General features: G+C 35.2%; 2 protein-coding genes and 1 long non-coding RNA gene across 13 annotated transcripts; 2 read left to right on the top strand and 1 right to left on the bottom strand.

Moving 5' to 3' along the window:
• Positions 1-3,332: 3,332 nt before the first annotated feature.
• On the top strand, positions 3,333-10,370 carry LOC147480368 (DExH-box ATP-dependent RNA helicase DExH5, mitochondrial-like). Of its 11 annotated transcripts, none has more exons than XR_015205013.1 (8): positions 5,450-5,638; positions 6,364-6,531; positions 6,618-6,808; positions 7,179-7,896; positions 8,087-8,333; positions 8,449-8,566; positions 8,677-8,853; positions 9,819-10,370. XR_015205013.1 is itself a non-coding variant. In XM_086577942.1 (6 exons), the coding sequence occupies exons 2-5, from the start codon at positions 4,867-4,869 to the stop codon at positions 6,520-6,522; spliced, it is 492 nt and encodes a 163-aa protein (XP_086434068.1). In that variant the 5' UTR covers positions 3,440-3,607; positions 4,712-4,866; the 3' UTR covers positions 6,523-6,531; positions 6,618-6,808. The 11 variants fall into 11 exon arrangements, 4 of the variants coding, with proteins under 4 accessions (XP_086434071.1, XP_086434068.1, XP_086434069.1 ...); XR_015205009.1 differs by having other exon boundaries at positions 5,499-5,638; positions 8,666-8,853; XR_015205008.1 differs by having other exon boundaries at positions 5,450-6,142; positions 6,364-6,808; positions 8,666-8,853.
• Positions 10,371-11,082: 712 nt separating this feature from the next.
• On the bottom strand, positions 11,083-11,839 carry LOC147480369 (uncharacterized). Its single transcript, XR_015206827.1, has 3 exons — positions 11,779-11,839; positions 11,625-11,690; positions 11,083-11,493 (listed from the first exon to the last, which is right to left on the bottom strand). It is a non-coding gene; the product is annotated as an uncharacterized LOC147480369 (long non-coding RNA).
• Positions 11,840-13,130: 1,291 nt separating this feature from the next.
• Positions 13,131-16,291, top strand: LOC147480370 (uncharacterized). Its single transcript, XM_086578629.1, has 3 exons — positions 13,131-13,683; positions 14,778-15,514; positions 15,740-16,291. The coding sequence occupies exons 1-3, from the start codon at positions 13,131-13,133 to the stop codon at positions 16,289-16,291; spliced, it is 1,842 nt and encodes a 613-aa protein (XP_086434755.1).
• The last annotated feature ends 1,389 nt before the right edge of the window (positions 16,292-17,680 follow it).

A 17,680-nucleotide genomic window follows, 5' to 3' on the forward strand; every position in this document is an offset into this window, starting at 1 on the left:
AAATTTCGACCCGTCTTTGCACTTGATAAGTTCTTTCAATATATAGTATTTCTCATCTGCAGTGAAAATGATATTGTACACGATAAGCTAATGAGACATAATTAGTAGAGAGAGAGAGAGAGAGCGTGCCTTGAGGTTGAATTTCGGTACTTTGTACTATAGGCACGCAAGTATCGCTCGAACAAAATCAGTCCAGCTAGCTACTTGGTGTTACTGTGTTTGAATTTGAAGTTGCTATTTGTTGGTCCCCCTAATTGAGAATTTGAGATAAAATATCCCAGCTGTAAGCCATGAACCACCATAGAGGACTGCACCCAAATCCAACAACCAACTCATTTTGTGTCCACGCTAACATTGCATCCATCAGTTTTTCACTTCAGAGTTCAGACCATAGACTGATGTTTTGAGAATGCTCATTACTAAACCCTCTTCTTCTTTGCATCAAGCTAATAATAATAATGTCGGTAAAGCCTTTGCCACGCAGCTTAATTTTGTGCACGGAACCTCATGTCCTTGGAGGGGAAATAGTTGTGCGGAAAGCTTGGTTAAGTTTCCTCCAACCCCACCTTCAGCACTAATTGGGGGCTTTAAGGATCGATGCGACGGATTGTTGCAATTTGTTTCCCTTTCTATTATTGCTGCCTCTGCAATTGGTCAGATGCGACTTTCTAGGAGTTCTTAATCTGATTTGAGTGGTACGAGATTCTGGACCTGCAAAGAAAGTGGCCGAGTTAATGGGAAAGAAGTCATATTTTCGTGAAGAGGAAATGGCCATGGAGACCTCGGTTTGTTAGACGTTGAGTTTTGATCATGAAGAAGATAAATAGGATAACAAGGTATGATAATCTCTTTGATGAATATTTTCCTTATATTGTTTATCATTTTTTTAATGTGTAATCTGTGATGTTCATTTGGTATGACTAAGAATATGGGGGTAAGCTCTTTTACTTCCCCAGTGATCTGTTTGAAATATCCATTGACTTCATTTTCTCTGTATCTACTTTAGGCATAAATGAAAAGTCTCTTCTTATGTTTTCAGTTTTAAATGTTTTTAACGAAGCTTTACTCAGTAATGAAATTAGTGTATAACAAAGTTTAAGCATGACAACATTGATTTCCTCATGAGACACCCACTTTTGGATTGTTGTTCCTTTACATAATTTACTTCATCAAACAAGGTCTGTTGACTCTGTTCCTGATTTTTATGGTCACTTAGATTCTAGATTTTGCAGTGTGGGTCAGTTGTGACTCATTTATTCGTACAGCCTGCAGCCAATATCTTTTGATAATGGGATCCTTACATAGAGATCTTGGATTTTCTTTTATTCCTCTTTGGTAGTTGTGTGGTATCTACCAGATTTTATTTCCTTTTGTTGTTGTTATAGGATTTGCTTTTGTCTATATGGATGATGAGAGAGATGCCAAGGATACAAATCGAGGACTTGACAGGGCGGAATTTGGAAGACAAGACCGGCGGCTTCGTGTTGAGTGGACAAAGGTATGTATGACAGGACAAATCAAGCCATATGACGTGGGTTTGAATCAGGACACAGTGATACGTACATGCAGAGGTTCCAGTCAATGGATTAATAGAACGAGACGCAATGGGAACCTCCAGTACCCGCCTACAATGAAATATCTTCACTTGCCTAAGTGTGATATCGTCTCTGTAAGCCTTCAAGTTCTGATCAAGACCTACTAATTTAGTGTTATGTCTTGATTGTAATTTAATTCCACTTTGATTTTGAGTTGTTGGGATATTGTAGGAGGTGTGGATTAATGAAGTGTTAGGATATATATGTTTGGGTTCTGCCCTATTTTGCAGATATGAAAATTTTGTATACCAACTTCATTGATCATTCCACTTCACAGTCATCCAGGAATGGTATTGAGCACCTCTATGGTTCATTATATGTAAAATCAAATGACTGTCTTGATTTGCTTGGGACTATTAATCCGTTAGAAGATGACTCTTTTAAATATTGTTCAAAACAATTGGAACCTAGCAATGGATCCTAGAATGATAGAATGTCAGCACAAAAGGACCAATAATTATACTTCGTATATTTGAATTCAATTAATCATTATGCAAAGCAAAATACTTTTTTGAAATAAATTCAATATCAATGTATGGGTTTAAACAACACATAAGGGCTTAAACTAGTTATTAAGAAAGTCCAAACAATATGGACCCAAAATAATCAGTGTTGAAAAAGTAATGTAAAATACAAAGACTTCTAATTACACTCAAATAACTGGTAAAAAAAAGGAGTCTTAACCTCAGTTGCAATAAAATGGTATAAGATTCATATAACTATATATTTTAAGATAGTATCATTATCTGATAGTCGTACTTTCCATATGTAATTAAAAAGACTTCTAATTACAGTCAAATTACAAAACAAAATGGACTCTTCACCCTATGAAATATATATATACCAAACACATACGTGCTCAACACAATTTAGTCCACTCCAATATATGTTTTTTATTAAACTACTATAATTAAAAAATGCAGGTCATGGAGAATCAAACATACAACAAGAAGATCGTGGACTACGAAACAAAACACAATGTTTCATTGAAGAGTGCACTTACAGAAATTCTCAAAAAAGAAAAGATTTATGAAGAACCAGTTTACAGTTCAATATTTGAGAACTATTAGTACGCAGCGGATGTCGCAATCAATGTGCCTATACTAAGATAATACCATAAAGATCCAAATTATTCTATGATACAAACATCATTTGGAACATATCAAACCAAGAAAGTCGACTCAGAAAATATTGCTGCAGGAAATGCCATACGCTATCTACAATAGATATACAAGTTTGAAGTACTAGATGTGAACTACAACGAACTCATGACTAGACGTGAACAACTCTACGAAGCAAATATTCAAGTAGAAGAACTTCATATGCAGATTAAAACATTGAAAAAAAGATAATGCTTATTTAAAGGGAATAAACGAATACTTGTTTATAGGCGGACCAAATATGGAAATTGACGACCTAAGAATTTCTGAGTAAATATTCACAACCGATTGGAAGATCCAGTGTTAGGAAAACAATGTGATTCTTAATATTCATGTTCTTAGTTTACGCAGTGAATTTTGTTATTAACATCCTAATAATGTTTATTAATAAATTCCATCTCTTTTGATTACTTTTTGTTTTGTTTGTAGTTTTACATACACAAGTTACACAACCAGGTATATTTGTTTGTAGCTAGAATAGATATATAGACAAGTGTGAGAAACAAAAAATACCCAAAAGCCAATATAACATAACAAAATTGAAAGTAAGCAGAGCAGAAGCATAGAGTCGACTTTTATATATTAGAAGGTTACAAAGAGTCGACACAATGCATTATCAATGCCAGAAATAAGACCGATCTTCTATATAAATTTAATGAGTTTGTTTTTGTTGGCTCAAATTGAGATTCACCCCTGAGAATTCTACCCGCAGCAAATCAAAAGCTTCTCTCTACCATCTTCTAGCTTATAGTTCCAACTGTAATCGACTCTTGGATTATTGAATCGACTCTAAGGCTATGAATGGCTACGGTCTGTCAAAACACTGCCTTGGAGCTTTGCTTCCAGTTCGAGGTAAGATTATGAATTGAATTTAAAAGCGGGATGTAATCTAGGAAACAAGTTTGTCTTTTGATTGTTATCATTAGAAAGTAAAAAGTGGTCTGTTGAATGTTGGTTCCCGCCCCTTGCTATCGCTATGTTGAGATTGTAATTTGGTTAATTTATTTTATAATATGGAGGCGGAATTTGTCTAGCAAACAAGGTTTTCTTAGGTGGCTAATTAGAGCTCGAGGCCTATAAAGCTTATGCCTCGAGTTTATATACACGAAAAATACCATGAGTTACTTGCGATCTTCCACACCCAAGGCCTTTTCTTTTTTAGCCCTTATATTAACAATCTCTTCAATTACACGATGAAAGTTTGAACCCATTTTACAGGACAATAATACTCTGTCAAAGAGACATTTGTTCTCTTTTTATGAAACCTTAAACTTGATTATTATTAGTCAAATACTCAGATGACTAAGTTTAGAGGTTATAGTTTCTTTGGTTGTTACATGACTCTTTTCCATTAATTGCTTTGATTTTTTGGGTCATTACAATATATAATCTTTCTTACTGTAATTTTCTAATGAAAATTTGAACTATCATTTTGCACCATTCCTCAACTCTTTATTCCAGATGAATCATGTTGTGCTTCCCCTTAGACTTTATTCTTACTAAATCTCATTCTAAGTTAAATATATTATTTCCTTTTTAGCTTTCTTGAAAGTATATACTTATTCATTTGTGCGAATCTTGATTACAATAACAAATCGTAGAAAGATTCATATATCACTGGAGGTCAAATGGAAGATGTATTTGAGTTATGCATTATGCGTTGTAAGCATGATTAATATCTTTTATCCAGCTTAAAGAAATGGTTATTTTCCAAATGCATTATTCTAGGACATACCAAAAAATGTGATTGAGTCCGCCTAAAGCAAGTGAGTTCGCGTCGAAAGAAAGAATCTAAGGTCCCCCAAGAGCTTTTGATTTTAGAGTCACTCACCAACTCTTATTGAAATTGAAGAAGAATAGCTAAAATCAGTTATTGTGCAAGACCAACCAATCCTTAGTTGACTCTCTACTTCTCCGGTCGGGGATATAACTGATTCCATCTATGTGTTGCAACAGGGATGTGTGCATAAAGTTTGTGCAGCTATGAAAGGAAAAGCATGAAACTAGCCAGTGGCTTGAAATTGATTCAGCTGAAACAATGTCGGATCCTTTTGACGTCTCTTCTATGATTGCTCCCGGCACTGTGATTTCTATTGAGGCAAAGAAGCAGAATGAATCCGGGGAATTATGGCATGAGTAGAATGCAGGTATGATTTTCATTGTAGATGGGGCAGTCAAAAAACATCATTTACATTTTTCCATTTTCCCTTTCGATTAAGATATTTAACCTGAAACTATTTATAAAACAACATTTTGGCTTGCAAATGTAAAAACTATTTTGTTATAAATTTTTATTGTTATTATCTTTTGTGTTAATGTATTTGTAACAAAACCTTTTTGGTAATTTTCAAAGGTAAAATTTTTTCCATCTCACATCCCCCACAACTCCGGGAACATGTCACAAATTTTTTCGTGTGTTGGTATTGCATTAATAATTTAATAATAAAAAAAAAGGAGTAAAGCTCAGATTTAACCTTTAAGTATTCTGCAAATTGGATAAGCATCGACAGATTCTCTCATCTGTCTACTATTTGTCTTTTCACTTATGCTCATGGAAGTGGAATCTATTGATATTTCCAAATTCAGTTAGGTCAAAATTGGACATATTTCCAACAGGCTGTTTTTGCACGCGTTATATCCGGTTTGTGAATTTTCTATTGGTGTTACCAATTGTTAATTTTTTTTATATGACAGGTCATTGTGATCTCTGGAGAGACTGGATGTGGCAAAACCACTCAGCTTCCTCAGTATGTATTAGAGTCTGAGATAGAATCTGGTCGTGGAGCATTTTGTAGCATCATCTGTACACAGCCTCGACGAATATCTGCTATGGCTGTTGCAGAAAGAGTTTCTACAAAAAGAGGAGAACCTCTTGGTGATTCTGTAAGCTCTTTCTCTCTCTCTAACTTTTCTGATTTTTATAGTACTGCTTTTACATACTATAAATATTTCATTTAAGAATCTCTTTCTTCTTGCTTCCATACATCATTAGCTTCTGTGTTAGGTTGGTTACAAATTTCGATTAGAGGGAATGAAAGGAAAAAATGCCCATCTGCTTTTTTGTACCAGCGGTATTTTGCTAAGAAGGTTGTTGAGTGACCGCAATCTGAATGGGGTAACCCATGTTTTTGTTGATGAAATTCATGAAAGATGGATGAATGAAGTATGCTCCTTATGATTTGATTTCATTTGGAAGTATTTCATTCCAGATATTCACATATTTTTGCCAATATTTTGGTTAAACTTTGTTGTGCCGATTTTTTATTGATTGTGCTGAAGGATCTTCTTCCACGCCGTCGTGATTTGAGATTGATTTTAATGAGTGCCACTCTGAATGCGGAGTTGTTTTCTAACTATTTCAGAGGAGCATCAACAATTCACATTCCGGTAAGCCAAATGTAGCTGGACGGATGTAATTATTTTTGGTGGAAAGTGATATGTATTAGTATAATGTTTGTTTTGCGAATTTGCGACTTAAAAGTTACATTGTTTATTGTGTATTGTCAGTGTCTATATTTAAGTTTGTATATTTATTATTATTAGTAGTAGTAGTAGTATAGCTGTTATAGTGTTATTGTTATTCTTATTATTGCACTTCCTTTTTTCAGGGATTTACGTACCTCGTAAGATCACACTTTCTGGAAGATGTTTTGGAAATGACGGGTTACAAATTGACTTCATTTAATCAGATTGATGATTATGGCCAAGAGAAGTTGTGGAAAACACAGAAGCAGCTTATTCCACGGAAAAGGAAAAATCACGAGTAGTTTCGGATTGTATGGGAAAAGAATGCCTGAACTGCGTAGTGTATATTTTAAAAATACATTAAGCTACTAATGATTCCATTTATGTGTTGCAACAGGGATCCGTGCATAAAGTTTGTGCAGCTATGGAAGGAAAAGCATGAAACTGGCCACTAGCTTGAAATTGATTCAGCTGAAACAATGTCGGATCCTCCTGACGTCTCTTCTATGATTGCTCCCGGCACTGTGATTTCTATTGAGGCAAAGAAGCAGAATGAATCCGGGGAATTATGGCATGAGTCGAATGCAGGTATGATTTTCATTGTAGATGGGGCAGTCAAAAAACATCATTTACATTTTTCCATTTTCCCTTTGGCTTAAGATATTTAACCTGAAATAAATCTCCTACTATCAAACGACGTTTGAAATTTTGGGGGTAGCAAACCAACCATCCTTCCAGAAAGTTTTTTCATTTGGTTTGAGGTTGTTTCCAATTTTAGTGTACAGGAGTGTAAGTGAATAAACACTGTTAGAAGAATTCTGTACTTTTTAGCAGATTCAGATCCCACAAAAAGAACTAAAGTGGTTCTTTAACATGCTTTTTATAAAAATAGTTTCTATAGTCTTCTTTGGATATCCCAGTCAAATGAAATAAGAATGTATTATTTAAACTTTTCCAGAAAAAAGGCCTCCACTGGATACACAAATACCCCCAGGCAGCCTAGAGTATTTCCAAGGACAATATCAGCATCCTATGTACCCTCAGTGGCCTATTCATCCACACGGAGCGCCTCCCATCTTCCAGTCGTACCCAATGCATGCCATGCCTTACTATCAGAACTATCCAGGAATTGGACCATTTTTCTAGCTACCCTATCCTCTTATGGACGATCCTAGGTTCAACCCCACACAAAGAGTGGGACAAAGGAGACAATCCATGGAGAGTAAAGACAGAAACACAGAATCAGACTCTGGGGAACCGGGTGTTCCCAGAATGAGGCCTCAGGATGTTTCTGAGTTAGAGAATGAAGGCTCACAAGGCTAGGAACCACGGTGAAAAGGTGGTCTTATGAGTAAAAAACCAAGCGGGCATGGTTGTCATACGAAACATCAACTACATCACTTCAAAGAAGAATAATTCAGGGAGTGAGTCAGAATCAGCATCTGGTCGTGAAACTGATGATGAATTTCAAGATGAGATGAAGCTTAGGAACTCTAAAACTTCTAAAATTGGAGCAAAAGATACAAGCTCTACCGGCCAGTGGCTTGAAATTGATTTAGCTGAAACAACGTTGGATCCTTCTGACGTCTCTTCTATGATTGCTCCCGGCACTGTGATTTCTATTGAGGCAAAGAAGCTGAATGAATCCGGGGAATTATGGCATGAGTCGAATGCAGGTATGATTTTCATTGTAGATGGGGCAGTCAAAAAACATCATTTACATTTTTCCATTTTCCCTTTGACTTAAGATATTTAACCTGAAATAAATCTCCTACTATCAAACGACGTTTGAAATTTTGGGAGTAGCAAACCAACCATCCTTCCAGAAAGTTTTTTCATTTGGTTTGAGGTTGTTTCCAATTTCAGTGTACAGGAGTGAGTCAGAATCAGCATCTGACCATGAAACTGATGATGAATTTCAAGATGAGATGAAGCTTAGGAACTCTAAAACTTCTGAAATTGGAGCAAAAGATACAAGCTCTACCAATATATATAGCCCTTCTGGGAAAGGACGACGGAGTTTATGGAGAAGAAGCTGATGGTGAATCCTGGCAAGCATTTCAGAAATTCTTATTGAGAAATGATGACAAAGATGTGCATAATACTGATCAAGGTAAGGTTCTCGCCAAATGTCTATTATGAAGATGTATGTTCCTACTTTCGCACACTTTCACTGTGGTTTAATAAGTTTGGTTAATTCTAAAAGTTTCATCTACACATACATGTAGATTGCAAACCAATGCTGGGGAACTTACAAATTTTGAAGTTCTTGATTTTTTACGATCTAGAGGCGCATTAACGGACCCTACTTGAGTTATTGCCAACTGAGTTCCAACTGAGTTCCAGGTGTGTTTTAGATTTTCTATTCAAATAATAGTACTAATAAGAGTTGTTTTTTGTGATTCTGTTGTTAATTAAGTTTGTTTTAATGGTTTTTCATGTTAGGTTTATGTTAGGTTTTTCATGTTAGATTCAAAGTGCTGCTCGCAATCAAACAAGAGAAAGTATTGATGAGTTTTTGACAAGTTGCGTAAAATTTGATCTTGCAAAAGCTGAGAAACTTAACCTTATTAATATCAGACCTTCTTCTGCGGCTGAAATCAAGACCTTCTTCTGCGGCTGAAATCGACTCGGTAAGCTAATTTCCATAGTGTGCAAGTTTCTTTTCTTTTTGTCATATTTGTTAGTGTGTTATTGTTTTGCGATATTATGGACTAAGACAATTTTCATAATGCTACTACATACGCTGATTCACCGTTGCTCAAGTTCAACATTAACCACTTCTAATTCACTGTTCACTTCAGCTGATTTTATTCAAAAGTTACCACTTACTCCTATAAACTCGGGGAAAAAGTCGAGTTCTAAGGTGTTACTTTCTTTGTTATGAGGTCAGCAAACCGTCATCAATTTTTGTTCAAATTGTTGTCAATTGGAATTTAGTTGTTCATAGATCCAAGTTTGTCTACACGAGTGTGGTGAAACTTATGTTATGTTATTTGGACTTGCTGAACATACTGTATCTGTAGCTATTCATTGTATTGGCCAGAAAATCCTGAGGACCTGCAAATTATATAAAAAAGTACTGTTTGTCCTGTTTCAAGTAGCCAAAGTCAGTCTTAATTAGTGATTCCTAATGGTGTTTATCATCATAAGCATCTGATTGTAAGGTCATAGTGTATTTTACCAGTAAGGATCTAACGCAGACTTTAGAAGTTCATCTGGATATAAGCAGGGCCTTTGCAGTTGCTAAAAATTTAACAGAGAGTACATGTTCCATAGATTCAGACATATTACTAACTTGAGTGCCATTCCTACTGAGATTGACATGAAAATATAACAAGAATTGAAAAGCTGAAGAGTTTGACAAGTCTTTTTATATCATAGCCCAATTAGGGGACATCCGATTCAACCCGGTTTTTCATGTTGATAAATTAGGGTATTTAATAGGAGAGATGGTCTGGTATGTTGTTGTTGTTGTTGTTGTGTGTGTATGTGTACTACGTGTGTTCAGCTATGTGGGAAGCTTACTTTCATTGAGTTTGTGATCCTTCACTGTCTTCATATAAAATTTCTTATATGTTTGTGTCCTTGCTGGCAGATTGTAGAAAACTGTGAACAACTTATAGGCAATGAAGATGAAGCTTTGGTGAAAATGATAATTGAGATGTTCCCTGCTCCAGGGAAACCTGAAGGGACAGATGAGGATCCTACAGAAGATGTTGCCGATCAGGAAGCAATGGAAGCGGTGTTGGCCTCTTCAACAAAGCCTGGAGGGACAGATGAGGAGACTGTAGAAACTGTTGGGGATCAGGACTCAGTGCAGACTCTATCTTTTTTCTACTATTACTATATATCTTTATGTGGTGTGAAATTATCGCCACACTTGCAGTTGATGTGAAATGTTTTTGTACAGTTTAAGGGCGATGAAAGTGAAAGTCCCAGACGATAAGATGGTTCTGAGAACGAAGGTCTCATAAATAATAGTTAGACTAGATGTTCTCTTTAATGTTTGTCTGTGCGTTTATTGTATGTATGTTAGAACCTATTGCTGTAAAGCTATGTATTTAAATATACGCTCAGCATACTCTTTTAAGTAATTTTGTTGATCGAACTTTGTTGTTCAAATGTAATAAAATGTTTGTTAGTGCAATTTAACGGGATTTTGTTTTTCTGTCTTCCAAGTCTTTTTAGGTTTTAACGATTACTGAGTTAACCTTTCTTTCAAGTATCAGTAGTTTCTCTTCAAATTTGTTTTTTCCATGAAAAGGGTCAGATCAGCTGTTCGAGCTACCATTCTAGAGGGTGCAATTTGCCAAATCAAAACTCACAGATAAAATTGCGCAAAGTGTTGAGTTGCACTTTTACATTGTTTGATCTGACCAAAGTCCACTTCACTTTTGGCGATCGGTGCTGTCTATACATTACCAGGGTTTCAAGCATATATTTGTTAAATGTGTATGGTCCACAGTGATCATGAAATGACAGCGGTTTTGAGCTTTTACATACAGGGTATCTATAAAACCCATTTTAGATGGTGGTGAAGTGGAGGGCTAAATATTGTCTAGGTTTAAGGCACAGTGTTTTCAACACTGGCTATCCCTTCGTATTTTGCAGTGCAGCTTTAGCTTCAGGAATAACCCAAGGGCTATTATCTCAACTATGGCAGCTAAATGCAATCGCACATTTAAAAGCCATTAGAAATTCAACTCAAATGTCCAAGGATAAATTTAAGAAGTCTTATACAATTAAAACTCTAAAGCTAACTCAGTTCTTACACAATTACAAATCTTATACAATTAAAAGTCTAAAGGTAACACAACACTAACAAAAGTTGTAAGCAAACTATTTTTTCTGTCGCTCAAGATCCTCTTCAGTGTCACATATCTTACGATAAACAAACTGCCGAAGTAGTAAACTCCCCAACGCCCTTAGCACCTCCAAGAGTTGTAACACCCCAAGCACAGCTGACAATAGAAATAATTCCCCCAAACACCTGCAACTTAATCATAGCACTGATTATATCCTAAGGCTTCCAGTATAATATTTATACTAACACCATAAACCCCATCAGCAAGAAGGGCACTGGAAGCCAACCCAAACGTGAAACAAATCAGCGTCAAAATCGGCAAAGCAACACAACAAGCAATCACTCTCGGCATCACAAGGTAATCCACTGGGTCAATACCAAGAACTCTCAATGTATCAGTCTGCTCCGAAACCTGCATTGTTCCCAACTCCGCTGCAAATGCACTCCCTATACGCCCCAAAGGTTGCTGATACACTCAAGTAAGTGTTGTCCAAGAAGACAAATTCTAAATCATTATCAGCTGCAGTGAATAAGAGCAGCAGCTATAAGAGGAGAGTAAAGCTTTAGCCAAAGAGAGGAAGAGTTGTTCAGGTTTACCTTATGGATGACGAAAAAATATATACCTCCAGAATTGCTCGGTACAATAGACGATGTATTCTTGCACTAAAAAAGAATAATGGTATGAAGTGTTAATTTTTATTTTACACACTTGATAAATATTCTAACAAAATAATATATTAAAGGGTCTAACCTTATGCGAATATATTGAAGGTTCTAACCTTATGCGTCATAGAAGAATTATGATGTCTGCAAATACAAAGAGCAACCATAGAGAAAGAGTGCTAAAAGAGAATAGAAGAAAACATCCACAACTAATGGAATATCAAAGTCACACTAGTATGTAACTTGCGAAATAAAAAGTAACGTTTTATATTCTCATTTCATTTTAAGATATTGTATAGATGTAAGTAACTGATATCTATATTTTTCTTTATGCCTTTATTACAGAGGAATTGATACACACATAGGAATTAAATTAGCAACAGAGCAATCATTTAACCAATAGTACTGGTATGAACTTACTGATTTTATAATGACACAATAATTCTAATATCCTTTCCACAAGAAATGGCTAAAGTTGACCCTTTTTTAGTATAATTCTCAAAAAGTCAATGTTGAATCTACAAAGGAACAGACTGCTAAAATAGCTCGCCTTAATCGAAGTCGTTTGTTGGCTTTAAAGAAACATAATCGTTTGTTGGCATCCAAGGAACACAACTTGCGTTCAAATAAAGGTAAAATTGTATTCTATATTCGATTGAGGATTATTTCAAGTTTTTGAAATTTGATATTTTTTATTACACGGGCCAAACAGGTACTTTGAATCTTACAGATGCTATGCGTCGTATAATGACTTCAATATCTCAAATCACAAATATCAATGAAAGGAATAAACGTTTGCAAAAGCAAAAAAAAATTCATCGTGATCTAAGCAAGTATACTAACAGTGATGGTATGTGTTTTCTTCTACAATTCTGATATTTTATTCAGAATGTTTGCCCAATTCACTAATAATTTTTATATTTTAGGAGTTCATGACTTTAGACCACCAACTGAAGAGTGTATGTACTGTGGAGCAATTCTTTGGGAAGAAGAAAGAAACAACAAAGGAAAATCATCTGTTCCAACGTTCTATATATGTTGTGGAGAAGGAAAAGTTCAACTTCCACTATTTGAGGCTGCCCCTGAGTTTCTTAATAAACTCTTAGACTTGAAAGGAGGAATAAGATCTACTAAATTTAGAAGATATATACGGACATACAACTCCATGTTTCAATTTACTTCTGCAGGAGGGAAGATAGATAAGACTATCAATGATGGAGGAGGTCCTTGCATTTTCTGAATAAGTGGGCAAAATCATCATAAAATTAGGTCTCTTCTTCCATTCGAAAATAAGCCTCCTCAATTTGCCCAGTTATATGTATATGATACTCAAAATGAATTCAAGAATAGGATACAAATATTCAATGAATATAATGAACTTCCTGATCTTGCAATTGTTGATGGATTGATCAACACAATAAAGTTATACAGTCTTTTAGGATGGCTAGAGATAGATTTAAAGAAGATGAAATGATTGATGTCCGCCTAAGACTTATTAATTCTCGGCAGAGTGATGGAAGACAATACAATCTGCCAACTAGCAATGAAGTTACAGCTTTAATTGAAGGGGATAGATTTAATGTTAATGATTTTAGGGACATAATTGTTGAAACTAGAGGAGGTTTGGAGAGAATAAATGAATTGCATCCTAAATTCATGGCTTTGCAATATCCTTTAATGTTTCCCCGTGGTGAAGATGGCTATAGACCTGGGATTCCTTATAGAAAACTTCCTAATAGTGAGGAAAATGAAAGAGTTTTTAATATAGATGATCATAAAAGAGATACTGTTAGAATGAGACAATATTTGGCTTTTAGACTACAAAGAAGGACACTAGAAAGTCTATTACTCTGGATAGGTGGACGTTTACGTCAAACAGTCATTGTTGATGGTTATACATGTATAGAAGATCAAAGAATGCGTTGGTATCGGACACACCAAGAAGAAATTAGGGCTGATTTATACAGCAATGTGATGGATGCAGTGATCGCAGGTATATAAGTAATATTATTTAATTTTTAAATTTTATTTCCATTAGCTTATGATTTGTTTTAATCTATCAATAACCGGTTTTAAAATAAACATAGGTGATACTTCAGCAGCATCAATTGGTAAATGTTTGATCCTTCCATCAACATTTACGGGAGGCCCTAGATACATGATACAGACCTACTAAGATGATATTGCCATATGTAGATGGGCAGGACCACCTTATCTTTTTATTACTGTGACCTGCAATCCAAATTGGAATGAAATTCTTAGTTATCTACAAAAAGACCCTGGATTATTGCCTAATGACATTCCTGATGTTGTGTGTCAAGTATTCAAAATGAAGTTGGAGTGCATCATGAAAAGATTGCATTATGGAAATCATTTCGGCAGAGTCATTGCAGGTTATAATCACATACCTTTTTTTTTATAGAATAGATCATGTCCAGCAAGACTATAAATTGACGTAGAGCAAAAACCTGCAAAATGTGAAACAATAGTTAATAATTTATTCATAAATGTGGAATTCATGTTTGCTATTAACTGTAAAATGTAAATTTATGTGTTTAAAGATCCTATATTTAAATAGGGGATAACATTTACAGATTTTTTTTCTATATATGGTCCAACAGATCTGCACTCAAACTTTTCTCTATTTAGAAGCAGTTGAGATATGTGTTTTTGATGGAAAACAATGCATTGTGGCTAAGATAATATATAGTCAAAGTTGAAGAAGAAAACCAGGGGTCGTGATGTTAGAAAACAGAGATGTAATGAAGAGGAGATAGGAGGAAAAAAGGAGGTGTTTTGTGGAATTTTTGAAAAAGTGAAAGCAATTTTCTCTCCCGCCCCCAATATTAACACAAAACTACCCAATTTTGTGTTGTGTCCAGTTGTCATTTACTTTGTTAATGTACTTTAGTACCCTTTTAAATTCAGTTTGTTAAGATTGATGCTTACGGTTTGTCTCATTTTATGAGTGATCCATCTATGTCACTTCTTAATAAGAAGATATATTTCTTACTTATTGATAAGATCATATACCTTTATAATTATTTAAAGACTGGTACTAAATAAATTTTTCTTTTTTGTGTGCAGTATTATATGTTATTGAATTTCAAAAACGAGGACTGCCACATGCTCACATTTTATTGTTTTTACATCCGGAAGATAAAGCTAAAAGTGCTTCGGATATAGACAAGATGATATCAGCTAAATTGCCAGACAAAGCCAGTGAACCTCTACTGTATGATATTATAGTCCAAACAATGATTCATGGTCCGTGTGGTGAGAAGAAAAAGGGTTCTCCATGTATGGATACTAAGAAGAACAAATATACAAGGAAATTTCCAAAGGATTTTTGCAGTGAAACGACATTTGATGAGAAAGGTTTTGCAGTTTATCGAAGGCGAGATAATAAAAGAACTGCAATGGTGGGTCGTCAAAATCCGGTTGAAATTGACAATCGGTGGGTTGTTCCTTACAACCCTAAACTTACCAAAGAATTTCAGTGTCACATCAATGTTGAACATTGTAACCGTTCACGGATGATTAAATACTTATTCAAGTACATTTCAAAAGGGCAAGATCGAGCTATAGGTATTGTTGAAGAAAATAATGTCTATAACAAAGATAACCAGAAGCGGGTCGTACATCAAGTTGATGAGATTAAGCACTATCTAGACTTTAGATATGTATCTGTATCAGAAGCAAGTTGGAGGATTTATGAATTTGACATCCAGTACAGAGATCCTTCTGTTGAAAGAATGAGTTTCCATCTTGAAAATCAGCAGAATATTGTTTTTCGTGCAAATGGGGATCCAGTTGAAATTGTTGCAAGTGAAAAAAGAAAAAAAAACTATGTTCACTGAGTGGATGCGTATTAATGAAAAAGACCAGAGTGGAAGACATCTTACATATGTTGACTTCCCTTTACAATTTGTGTGGGACAGAAATGCAAAGGTCTCAATATATTACAATTTCCAAACAAAAATTTATATTTGAAATTACATATAAATTTTATATTTATTCATAACATACATGTTTGTTTATTTTTTCAGGAATGGAAAAGAAGAAGCCAAGGATTGAAGATTGGAAGAATATTTTATGCTCAGCCAACACAAGGTGAAAGATACTATATGCGTATGCTTCTAAACATTGTAAAGGGAGCTAGAAATTTTGAAGAAATCAGAACTGTTAATGGTACTCTCTATGATGATTACAAAGTCAGCTTTGCCGCGGCGCTTGGTCTTTTACAAGATGACAATGAATGGCATCTTGCCATTAAAGAAGCAGCTGAATGGTCTTCCAGTCCATCATTACGCCAGTTATTTGTAACACTCTTAGTGTTTTGTGAGTTATCCAATGTTATTGATATGTGTAACTGCCATTGGGAGTTACTATCTGATGATATCTTAAGGGCTAATCCAAATTTATCTAAATCGGAACTGGAAAGGAAAACACTTCTTGAAGTTGAAATTCTAATGAACGAGAATGGGTGGAGTCTAAAAGATTATAAGTTTGATATCCCAGAAGCAGATGAAGCTGAGAACAGAATGATACAAGAGGAACTAAATTATAATTGCAATTTACTTTCCTCACAGTACTTATAGCTTCATGGTGGATTGAATGTCGAACAAAAAACTGTCTTTGATGTTGTCATTAGCGTTGTTGAAAGTAATGCTGGAAGTCTCTTCTTTGTATATGGAAGTGGAGGAACAGGAAAAACTTATCTATGGAATACAATAATTGCAAAGTTGCGCTCTGAAAGAAAAATAGTTCTACCTGTAGCATCATCAGGCATAGCATCTCTTTTATTACCAGTTGGTCGAACTGCCCACTCGAGGTTCAAAATTCCCATTCGATCAGATGAATCTACAACTTGTAATGTCACACTAAAGATGCACTTGGCAAAACTCATTTAGAAAACATATTTGGTCATATGGGATGAAGCACCAATGAGTAAGAAAAATGACTTTGAGTTTGTTGACAAGACATTTAGAGACATAATGTCTGTGATTGATAAAAGCTTGAAAGATAAACCATTTGACAGGAAAATAGTTGTTTTGGGAGGTGACTTCAGGCAGAAGCTTCCAGTTGTAGAAAAAGGCTCAAGAGAAGCTATTGTGTCAGCTTCGATAAACAAATCCTACTTATGGCGTCACTTCAAGGTTTTTCGTCTTTCCATAAACATGCGTTTGAGTAAAATAGATTCTACATCACCAAGTACCCAATCTGATGTAGAATTTAACAATTGGATATTAGGTATTGGTGAAGGAAAATTGCCTAGTCAATCATTATGCGAAAGGGAAGAACCGTTATAGATTGAAATACTTGAAGATCTAATTATTCGTTTCGAAGGAGATGGGATAGAAGAGATTGTAAATACTGTTTCTACAGAACTTTCAAGGGACTACAAAGATGTAGAATACTTGAGAAGTTGATGCATTCTGACACCTACGAATGCTTCTACAGATGAGTTAAACAAATACGTTCTCTCATTAATTCCAGGTGAAATACATGAATACTTGAGTGCATTACATTAAGTCGGCATCCGATAAAATCGCAGATCAAGACATTTTGTATCCTACTGAGTTCCTTAACACTCTTCAAATATCGGGGATTGCAAATCATCAAATTCAACTAAAAGAGGGAGCTCCTATCATGCTTATTAGAAACATAAACCGAGTAAGGGACTTTGCAATGGTACATGGATGAAAGTGACAAAAATAATGATTATGTCCTAAAAGCAGAAATCATTACTGGAGTACAAAGTGGATATGAACACACCATTCCTCGGATTGTGATGAAGTCAGAAAATAAAAATTGGCCTTTTGTCCTACGCTGAACGCAGTATCCAATAAAGCTTTGTTATTGTATGACAATAAACAAAAGCCAAGGCCAAACTCTAAGCAGCTTTGGAGTATATCTCAAAAATTCAGTATTCTCGCATGGGCAGTTATATGTTGCAGTGTCATGTGTGACTTCACGCTCTGGCTTGA

Source organism: Coptis chinensis, chromosome 8 (assembly GCF_015680905.1).
Source record: "Coptis chinensis isolate HL-2020 chromosome 8, ASM1568090v1, whole genome shotgun sequence".
In the NCBI taxonomy this organism is placed as follows: Eukaryota; Viridiplantae; Streptophyta; class Magnoliopsida; order Ranunculales; family Ranunculaceae; genus Coptis; species Coptis chinensis.